Raw genomic sequence first — 11,106 nt, forward strand, 5'->3', positions numbered from 1 at the left:
ATTAATGGTCAATAAATAATTAACTATAGTTTTAAAGTTTTATAGTTTAGTTTGAAGCCATTAATAGGAGAAAATTATGGTGAGAAATCTGTTTGGCAGGTGTGGATCCTTCCTGTTTGGTAATAATTCAGTCATTAATGTTGGAATAAATGCTCATGGGGTTCTCATTTCAATGTAGAGAGGTTTTTTTCACAACCTGGAAACCCAAAAGTTGTTTTTTTCTAATGGCTCATAAATGCTTTATAAAACATGAGTAAATGATTTTAGTCATGAGTTAGATCCTTCATAAAGGATGTTCTTTTGAAGAAAGTGTTCACGACTTATATTGTCCAGCTGTTTAGTTGCTGCCTTTTTAAACCCCTAGTAGCCACAGGCGGTATATGATGGCTCAGAGTTCGGCTCATGTGATCTGATGATAAATATCTCACATGGAAATATTAAAATTATCCTGTCACAGTCTGACTCCTGAAATCCTGAAAGTCTTTAAAATGTCGTTTTACCTGTAGACAGTAGTTACATTGAATCATTCTTGAATGTGAAGTGAATTACCAGATGATTAGTTTTGCCTCCCACCCTCCCTCAGCCTGGACGTGTTGCATGAATCCTGCTCTGCCTCTCTGCCTTGTTGGGAGGACCTCAGGTAAAATGGCCTGCAAACACATGAATTCAACGCGGCCCTTGTGGCGAATAGAGGAGAGGCTGCTGCTCATTGTAGCCGCCACACAACACGGCGGATTCCAGCAAACTTCTTGTATGGCTCTTTAGAGAGAAAGCCTCTCTTTTCATGTGGCCTTGTGTACCTCTGACCAAGCTAAGTCTTTTCTTTTTTCCCTCTCTCCCTCTTTAATCCGTCCCTCTATTTCAGGAAGAGAAAAAAACACAAAACCAGGTTCACGCAGTGCTTTAGTGGCTAAAAGTGAAAGAGCTTGTGTTTTTTCTGCCCTTCTCCCTCCCTGCGCTGAGCTGAGCCTTCAATCGCTTTGGAAAATTGCTTCTTTTGAATAGAGGGAAGGAAGAACAACGTTTAATAGGATCCAAAGGGAGTCTCTGCTCTTAAACAGGTGGAAATTGGACGTCCTTGAATTTATACCAACAGTAAGTAAGTATATAAGCCGGCGTGGAAAAGGAGGACTCCCATCTCCGAGGATTAGCAGCTTTCTCCTGAAAAAAAAAACTGTAAGCAGGAGACGCACAGAGCCACAGGTCCTCAAATGCGCCCTTAATGATGAAAACGCAATATGACCATAGCATTTCTAGCCATGCTCTTCAGTTTCAGATGACATTTGTGGCCTGTGAAGCTGCTGCCACCCCCTCTCTCCTGTCACTCAGGGAAGAGTCTGGGTGCCCGCTGATGTCAGGAGACAGTGATCCGCTGAGGAGGGGTGGCCGCCGCCAGCGTGTGACAGAGAGCAGTCGGCTGCTCTCTCCACACCCATCTGACCATTAAAGAGGTAACCTCCAAAACCGCCTCAACTTTCTGCTCTCTCGTCCTCCAGCAGCGGCAGCATCTTTTCCTCCTCCTCCTCTTGTTCTGCTTCGTCTTCTTCTCCCTAACGAGCTCCGTAATGTCCTGTTAATTTTGTGTGCACTAGTTAATGAGCATTAATCCATCACCCGTGGATGCTATTGTTGCGGGGGGGGATGGCCATTTGAATGCAAATGCGTGACACTGTGACAGCAAGGTGCTTATTAAACTGATGTGTCCTCCTGTCTTTTCTGCTGGGAGCTCAGGAGAGTGAAAAGACGCGGGTCGGACTGCACCGGGTGTTGCTCACACCAAGTTCTGCTCTGCTGCAAACAGAACACCAACAGCAACAACAAAATGGCAAGTTCTGCCTCGCTGGAGACGGTGATGTCGTGCGGGAGGACCGGGCCGTCCGCGGCCCCCAAGACCCTGGCCTTCTCCATAGACCGGATCATGTCCAAGAGCTCGGAGCCGAAGGGGAGCACGGAGGAACGGGCGGAGGGGAAGAGGCTGCTGGGACTCTGCTCCCCGATCCCCTGCATGATCCCGCTGCAGCCCTTCAGCTATGACCTCCAAGCCAAGGCGCTGATGAACTACTCCGAGCTGTGGAGGGCCAGTTTGAGGGGGACTTTTTGCGGTTCCGCAGCCGCTCCGTGCAAAGGGAACTGCGGCTTGTGCGGCAAAGCTGAGCCGAGCGTGAAGCAGCCGCTGCTGACGTCGGGGAGCAGGGTGGTGAAGCCGCAGGTCATCCACCAGGCCGTGGCCGTGCCCAGCGGCGGCTCGCTCTACTATCTCAACTACCTGGACTCTGCCTACCAGCAGTCGGAGCTGCTGGCCGGACACTGGGTCTCCAGTCCGCAAGCCCAGGCGTCTCTGTCGGCGCACCACAGACTTTTGCTGCTGGAGAACGCCAAGCTGACAGGGGTCGGAACCGAGAAGCTGCCCACACCGCAGTACCCGCACAAGGAACATCTGCCGGGGCAGCTGGACCAGATAGTGAAGGAGACCCACGGCCTGAGCGCCGAGAAGACCGGCGTCAAGGCGAACAGCAAACTGAGCGGCGGCGGCGCCGCGGACGGGAAACCCAAGAACTTCACTTGTGAAGTGTGTGGAAAGGTAAAGTTTGTGGCTCCACTTTATCTGGACGGTCCAGCTTCACAGGGTTTACACAGGATTTATAACATTTCATTAATATTTGTTGGACATTAGAATGCTGCAAATATTAAACCAACATTTAGGCCTAGTCACCATTTAATTCTTAGGATTAGCAAACACAAAAGTGTTATCAAGTTATTACGTTACTGTTTTATTTTTTCTTTAACTAAAACCTTCTTTTTTATATTTAGATTCAGTGGTTTTAAGTTAATAATAATAATAATAAGAAGAATAATACCAATGTTCTCAATTAAACCAAATATTTCCGGAAAGAAAACATCCAGCTTTGTCTAAATGAGACGACTGTCCTCACAGATTTCTGACTCTGAAATAACAGCAATAACATCCACCGTGCTTCTGTTTCCCCGCAGGTTTTCAACGCGCATTACAACCTGACCAGGCACATGCCGGTGCACACCGGGGCCCGGCCCTTCGTGTGCAAAGTGTGCGGCAAAGGCTTCCGACAGGCCAGCACTCTGTGCCGGCACAAGATCATCCACACACAGGTGAGGCGCGGCGCCCGACACGTCGCTCTTAAAACCCCGCCTTTGATTTGATTCCATTTGAACATTTTTTTCTCTTTGATTTGATTTGATTTGATTTGATTTTTTTGTGAAGGAAAAGCCTCATAAATGTAACCAGTGTGGAAAAGCGTTCAACAGGAGCTCGACGCTCAACACACACGTTCGGATCCACGCCGGGTACAAACCGTTCGTGTGTGAGTTCTGCGGGAAAGGTTTCCACCAGAAAGGTAAATAATAACCGTGCCTGCTGTCACCTGAGCATTCATTTTTTAACTCTGCTTTTGGCTTTTTTAGCATTAAAATAATACAGCCTAATATTCAGAAAATATGTCAGTGGCTCAGTCTCTGCTTAATACTATATATATATATATATATATATATATATATATATATATATAGTTTCCTTTGTCCTGTAATTTATTCTCAAATGAAGAAAAAAAATCTCCAGTTTTCTTGAGATTTTTTCATCTATTTTTAATATTGAACATTTTTTCGAAAATCAAATGTCCTTTCTCTTAACATCTATTTTTAATATTTCTGTTTGAGGACAAACAGGATAAATAATCTGTCTGTATTTGATTCTTCTTTCTCCATTAAATAAAATAATATTTTCCTACATTTAGGACTTTCTGCACTGAGCCTCTGGTCTAATGTTACATGCTCCTATAATGTTGCTGTTGGATTGTGTTTGGTTGTGTTGCTGCATAATTGGACTTGAGGCATTGAGGAAATAAATGGGTTATTATGCAGTATTTTTATTGCATTTAATTTGGCACGAGGAACAATGACAGCTAGTTCTCTTGGTTTAGATGAAACTCTGTGAAGCTGTGTGTCTCTTGTGAAGGAATCCTCAGTCTGGAATGTGTCCTCTATTGAAATAAATAGGAGCAGGGGTAAAACAGGACCATATGCTGCTGCTATGAGTTATCTGTGAGAGAAATGAAGGGAGAAATAATTGCAGGCCCACCGATGAGTGTGAAGCGATCAGTGGAAATAGGACATGTCACTTTCCACGGACTAATTCTCCCTTCAAGACGGCAGCATTTGCTCTGGGTCAGCTGCGAGACCCCGACAAAGTTGGGAATAGGGGCTTTTTCGTTAAGTTGTCACCGCGCTTGATTCTGACAAAGTTTGACAACTTCTTGACTTTGGCACAAAAAACCCCTCTGATTAATGAAGGCGAGGCAGAGCGGAGGGACAGAGGGAGCTCTAACTTCACAGTGAACTGGTGACCTTGATGGGGAAAAGAAAAGAGGCCTCTTCCACTTTCTCATAAGATTCTCACTCTCACCTCCTTTTCTTTTGTAATTATTTCAGTTGTGGAAAAATCTTAAACTCGTTTTGTGCAGCCTGGTGTTATTTCCTTTATTTTGCTTTTTAAAAAAGTCACAATACAGGTGCAATTAACCTGAAATCATCTAAAATTCCAGGAAAAATAAGATTCCTCTCATGCTGCATTTTGGCTTCATCGTTCCTCTGATCATCTCTAAGGACTCATGTGTTTCAGTGCAAAATTTTTATTCATTCACACAAAGACGTGTTATTCAGTTTTGACTCCACACTTTATTTTCCAGAGAGAGGTTGTGTTGAGTCAACTAACCTTCAGGCTGTTTTCACACTTTTTCACACAAGATAATGTAAATGTTATGGTGAGCAATTTTCACTCAAAGTCACGGGAGTTGTTATGTGATGTTTTTCACACTTGTGCAATAAAGTTTATCTTACATTTAGTTTTGATAAATGGCTGTAAAAACAGTTGCTTCTAATTTCCCAAATCTGAGGAGTTAATCTTTTTCAGTTTTTAATTCCTGCTCAGAATAAATGTGAAGAGCAGGACTTTAGGTTCAGGGAGATTAAACAATCAAAATATAATCTGTAAATCCTTAATAAAAAAAAAGAGTTATCTATAAAGGCTATAACTTGCATTTGTCCATGTTATGTGTCTATTTAATCGTCCACTCCTCTCATCTGCGTGTTCATTATTTCTCCAGGAAATTACAAGAACCACAAGCTGACGCACAGTGGAGAGAAGCAGTACAAGTGCTCCATCTGCAACAAGGCCTTCCACCAGATCTACAACCTGACCTTCCACATGCACACGCACAATGACAAGAAGCCCTTCACCTGCACCACCTGCGGCAAGGGCTTCTGCCGCAACTTCGACCTGAAGAAACACATCAGGAAGCTGCACGAAAACAGCTTCTCTGCGGCCACGGAGGCCTCCAGACCACTGCAGAGCTGAGCCACACACTGCTGGTTGTGTTGGACTGTGAGGCCTCAGAGACTGGATGAGGTCCTGCACTCGTGACCATGTTGAACTGTTTTTTAAGGTCCACAGAGAAGGTGGGATGGTTCAATAAAACTGGACATGAGCCCTTAACGAAAACTGGTAATGTGATGAGTTTTAGGATTGTGCCCAAGTGCACCAGCAGTGACACTGTAAACACCAGAGAAGAAGATGCAACACCACACACTTAACACTGGTCCCACTCTGTAGGAACATTTCTGTTTGTTTTTTTTCTGTCCAGGTAGAGTTTCTTCCTGCTTTGTTTCAAGCATCAAACAGGGTGAATCATGTGTCTCCCTGCTGGGACTGTAAATAATAGGCTATGGAAATAAAAAATGTTATTTAAAACGTGAATCGTCTGGGGACCGCGTTGCCATGTTGTGTATTTCACAGAAAAAAAATGTTATTGTGAATGAGTTAAGTTATAACTTATAATGAAACCTGAATGTTTGAGCCATGTTGTTTCCATTTTTAGGAGCATTTGAAAATAAAACTGAATAACGCGATGAAAGTTGTTTAGTTTCAGGCGACTGCTGCAAAACATGACGACAGTTTAGGATACACATTAATATTAAAATAAAAATAAGAGCATAAACATATCAGGAAAGAGCTCAGAAATCAACACAACATTAAGATTTGTTTTGTTTGTTGTGTGTTGTCTTCAGTCAGTGAGTGAACCTCACAAAGATGAGCTTAAAGCCTCAAGATGAGCATTAATATTTTTTTTTAAAGAAATGTATATTTGTTAGATGAATGAATGCGACAATATTAAGTCACATAGCATAATATTTAAGCAGTGGCTGTTTTATTTTGAAGTTTCGTCAGAAACCCACATATAGACACAGTCTGGCTCTAGAGTCTGCTCTGCAGCCACTTTGCTTCACCATTTATTGACAGACACGATCTTAATACTGCAGCATTTACACTTGACTCCGGCGTAATGATCAGAGATAACATGAACCCTTGAAAGCGAATTACATTAAGCAGCTAAACGGCCTCGGGAGGCTGGATTGTGGAGTGGCGGCGGGGCTGTCGCATCCGGAGCCGCTCATCAGAACAGAAGATAATGGAGCACTCAGGCCGCAGCTCCTCATCTGGGCCTCTGCGTTAATAGAGCACAAGTTATTCTCCGCACGGCTCCTGGAACAATATTATCCCTGCACACATTCTGTCGAGAGGCAGGTCCGTGCATCCAAATGGCGCTCTTTCTATTAACAGCCAATTAGCGCTCAGCCGGGCCGGCCGGGCCTATGGAAGCCTGGCAGGGCTAATATTGCCAGATGAATGTCTTGCTCACCTATTTTATCAGGCTGCATCAGAGACACAGACGCAGACAATTTGCAGAAAAAAACCTGCCAAACTGTCAACTTTAAGAACACTGACTGAAGAGCTTGTGGACATTGGGTTTGAATAAAGAAAATATGTTTGGTTCTGTGACTTCTCTGGTGATATCAGCACATGTCAGTGCAGCTCCAGTTACACTCAGATTAAACCCATATTTTCTTCATGGTCTAATAAAAAAAAAAAAAAAAAAAAGGAAATTCAGATGTTACATTAAGGCTGTTAAATTCCACAATTTGGGGACACACGTATGGAAGTGATAATGAATGGATGAAGACATGAGATGTGATGGCTATAGTTATTCTATACATGAAATCATTTTTATATTACAGTTAACATGTCATGCATCCTGTCTCCATGTGTCAGCATCAAATGCCATGAAATGAAATGCAAAATGCCAAAACACAACATGTTGCAGGCTATTTGTATATTGTTTAACAGTCTCCATGAATATAACTGTGGGGGGAGCCTAAAAATAATGACCCCCAAAAATGTCTGAATTCACATGTAAAAGCTAATTCAGCCTCAGGTCGTTACAACCTCCACATGCACGGAGAGAATGCCTGAGAAACGAGCTCAGCCCTCCTCATCCTCACTGTCCTCTGCAGAGCTCTGCACCTTCACTGATGAAGCGCGGCCTGTGTTCTGCAGCAGCAGCCGCAGACGCACGCTTCTTTTTACCTTTATCTAAAGCAACACACACACACACACACACACACACACACACACACACACACAGCAGCCGTGTTTGTGTTTGTGCGTGTGCGCGCACACGAGTGCAGAGCTGCAGGCTGCGGGACATGAGCAGTAAAGAACGTAAAGGCGAGCAGGTTGCCCTCCCCTCTGCACCGCGCCAGCATCCACAGACAAGGCGCGCCCCCGCGAAGATTAGAGGCGGGGAGGGCGGGAGCGGGAGCGCGCGCTAATCAGCTGTCAACAACATGAGGACATCTTTCTCTGTGCCCCCCCCCCCACCCCCCCGCCCCCCGCCACCGGGGATCACCGGGGACTCAGGCAATTTACGGGCCACAAAAGGAGCTCGTTTGAGACAGGAAGAGAAGAAAAGCGGGAGGCGGGCTTTTTGTCTGGCGGCCTGAACTGATTGTAAATGGGAGATTAGCGGGGAAGCTTCAGCAGCAGCCGTAAGTGCCCGATGGAGGAGGGGGGACAGAAAAGGACCAATTAAGTCTACCAAATGTTAACTTACATCAGTTTCCCCTCAGTTTAGCCCACATGAAATTCCAATTAAAATGTCCCCGTGTTAGCAGCTTTCTCTCCACAGAGGAGGGTGGAGGGGTGACGGGTGGTGTCACAGCCACAGCCGGGCCGACGACGTTCCCACAACATGTGATAACCTCAGCCACTGCAGGCTACAGGCATTTGGTCTAAAACCCTGCACAGATAATGTGAGTGTGAAGTGACGGCCCATAGGTCAGTCTGGATTTACAACACATCACACAAGCTCAAACCTTATTGCAAAATGAAATATCAATAAATGGAAAAATAGACAAGGAAAAGTATTCACACAAACATCAACTGGTTAAACTACAAACTACATGTGAATGTTATGTCTGTGCACCTGCAGCTGCATGAAATAAAAAGAATAAAAAAAGAACAATTCAGTGGGTGAACAGAGAATTTGGAACCTTTAAAAAACAATAATAGTTAGGCCTATGCATTTCATATCTTTGTTTTACGTCTTTGAGTATGATAGCCCCCCTCCTCCATTATGGGAAGAACTGGCCATTTAGTACAATAAGCCTCCAGGATTCATTGTAAAGTGCTGAGGGGTTAATGAGCAGTGGCTTCTCTTCATTCTTTGGCTCCATTCCTGCTTTAAATGAATGGATGGAGGGATGAGCAGGCAACAATGGAGAAGAGAAATGTTGAGATGTTCTGTTTAAAAACACATTTAGGTTACATTTGTTGTAAAGAGCACGTTGGACATTATGCTTATTGAAGGAAATTCTGCCAGGAGCTTTAAAAATATGAGCAGAGTGCCCTGAGTGTGTCGGGCCGGGCACTTAAGAACCCGGGGTGTGATGCATGGAAATGAGTCACTCAAGAAGCTGCTTAGATTAAAATGGAACAGCCACAGCATTCACTCGCACCTCATTGAGATTCTTTTACAAAGTCAACCCCGAGCCTTTCAGCACCAAAAAACCTCATCAGAATGTCTTAGAGACAGCAGCGAGCGGCTTGTCCCTGGGATGTGCCTGCCCGCCTGCCTTGGCATGTCAAGGGCATGACGGGCCAGGAGAAGGTGCTTTGTGGCTGGGAGGGGAAGTGGTGGGGCTGCTGGGAATTGAGCAGAGAGGGAGATCTCATCGCTGATCTATTGTCAGACTCCACTCTCCGACCTCCATCCGTCCGTCCGTCTGTCCACTCCTCCATCTATCGGGTCTGTAGCTTGAGGGTGGCAGCTGTGAGGGGAGCCTCCATCTCTTTTAGGTGGAGGAGGAGGAGGTGGCCTGACCCCACCAACCAGTTTTGATTTATTAGTTTTTTAGCTTTTATTTTTGAGAAGTCATTTACAGCTGTGTTTTCTACTTCTACATACTGTATATAACACATTTATGTAACAGTCTGAGAAATATCCCAGTTCAAATTTGGATGGTTGATGGAATTCAGTGTCAATGAAAACACATGAAATGACCTTTGTCACTAACCAGAGAGCATGTGCTATTAAAATCCCTTAATTTCAGCTAATAATCTGTCCCTTTAGTTAACAGCAGGTCAGTCTTTTCCTTTCTGTTTTACTTTCTTTTATAACTTGTTCTTATCGCCTTTACGTGTTTTCATTTGTGTTTAGCTGTAACACTTGTCTGCTTTGACGCAGTAGCTACAATAAGGAGTGAACTGAGCCGAGGAGACAAGCTTGAGAGGAAGACACAAAACACTGGAACTGAACTGAACATGTTGACATTACACTCAAGTACGAAAGACACACAAACATCTCCAAATCACACTCGAGCACATGGAGATGGAGAAGCTTCGCTCCGACCAGAGGTGGGTGTGTGTGTGTGTGTGTGTGTGAACAAATCTTTAATAGGAAAACCCTGGTGATGTGTTCACTTACTCCTGCAGCACATTTTAACAGTGATGTGATCACTTAGGTTAGATAAATTCTGATGTAATGTAGCTCTGATCAAACTGTAGAGATGAGTCAGTTTTCACAAGCTTGTGATCGAGAGCCTGTTTTCAGAGCAAACACAGAAACTGTGTATGGTCTTTTTTATTTAACTGTAGACAGATGTTGAAAAAAAAATAGATGTGGTAGGATTTTAAACTTGGCTGCAAAGTAACAATGACCTAAAAACACATCATATGATTGATGACACTGGCTGTGGCAGCCATTGTGGGATTGGGGGACAGTATTTATTGGTTAAAAAAAAACAAAAACAAACAGAAAACTTGCATCTATCTATTTTCTGCTGATTATACCTCTCCCCTTCACTTGGAAATGCACCCCAACAGGAAGGCGCCCAGGAGTGATCCTGATCAGATACCTATACCGCCTCAGCTGGCTCCCTTCACGCAGTGACTGTACACCAAGCTCTTTCTGAGCTCCTCAGCCTGTCTCTGAGGAGGATGAGTACAGCCACCCAGAGGAAACTCATTCTTTCAGTCATTACCTCATGAGCACAGGTAAGTATTTGAGCGAAGATCGACAGGTAAATGGAAAGCTATGCCCTCTGCCTCAGGTCACTCCTCACCACCATCATTGTTTGATGAAGCCAACAGAACCACAGTCTGCACAGAGCAGACCCCCCCCCCCCCCCCCCCCCTCCCACACACACACACACAAATTTCATGTGGGGGCGGCATGAAACTCCCTGCAGTCAGAAACCTTCACCAAGTCTCCTGGATCTGAAGCTGTACTCTCCAGCACCCTGCCATTACCTTTGCCAGGCTGAGCAGTGACATACCTGATGATTTGGACGTATCCTTCATGTCCCTTTCTGACAGTGGGAACTTTTAAAATGATTCCCACATTGTTACAGACAAGACAAATTAACACACACACACATAACAGAAGTCTATTCAAATATGTAAATCTTTGTCCAGCTAATTAATGTGATCCTCTGATGCTGCAAACCAGTGAGCCATTTTCTCCATCACACTCTAGCTGCACTCAGCCCTTTTCTAGTGGTATTAAAGCAGCGAGCCATTGTTGGGTGGGATCAGTTCATTTGGGGATGTCCGTTGCTTCGCTTAATCCATTTGACCTGACCTGACCCTGCTGGGAAACGTCCTCTCCTCCTTCACTTTAGGCCACCTTGTCGATGATGAACCACTCTGCTGGCTCACACAATGACACTGAACTGAAAACT

The 11,106-nt window shown here is 44.6% G+C and overlaps 1 protein-coding gene across 1 annotated transcript; it reads left to right on the forward strand.

Annotated features, from left to right (window-relative positions):
• Positions 1-223: 223 nt before the first annotated feature.
• Positions 224-6,868, forward strand: fezf2 (FEZ family zinc finger 2). Its single transcript, XM_071495082.1, has 5 exons — positions 224-1,451; positions 1,732-2,581; positions 2,992-3,126; positions 3,239-3,371; positions 5,136-6,868. The coding sequence occupies exons 2-5, from the start codon at positions 1,823-1,825 to the stop codon at positions 5,384-5,386; spliced, it is 1,278 nt and encodes a 425-aa protein (XP_071351183.1). The 5' UTR covers positions 224-1,451; positions 1,732-1,822; the 3' UTR covers positions 5,387-6,868.
• Positions 6,869-11,106: the final 4,238 nt, after the last annotated feature.

The sequence above is a fragment of the Trachinotus anak genome, unplaced genomic scaffold (assembly GCF_046630095.1).
Source record: "Trachinotus anak isolate AG129_WGS33_773 ecotype Australia unplaced genomic scaffold, CSIRO_AGI_Tana_v1 ptg000013l, whole genome shotgun sequence".
NCBI classification, from domain to species: Eukaryota; Metazoa; Chordata; class Actinopteri; order Carangiformes; family Carangidae; genus Trachinotus; species Trachinotus anak.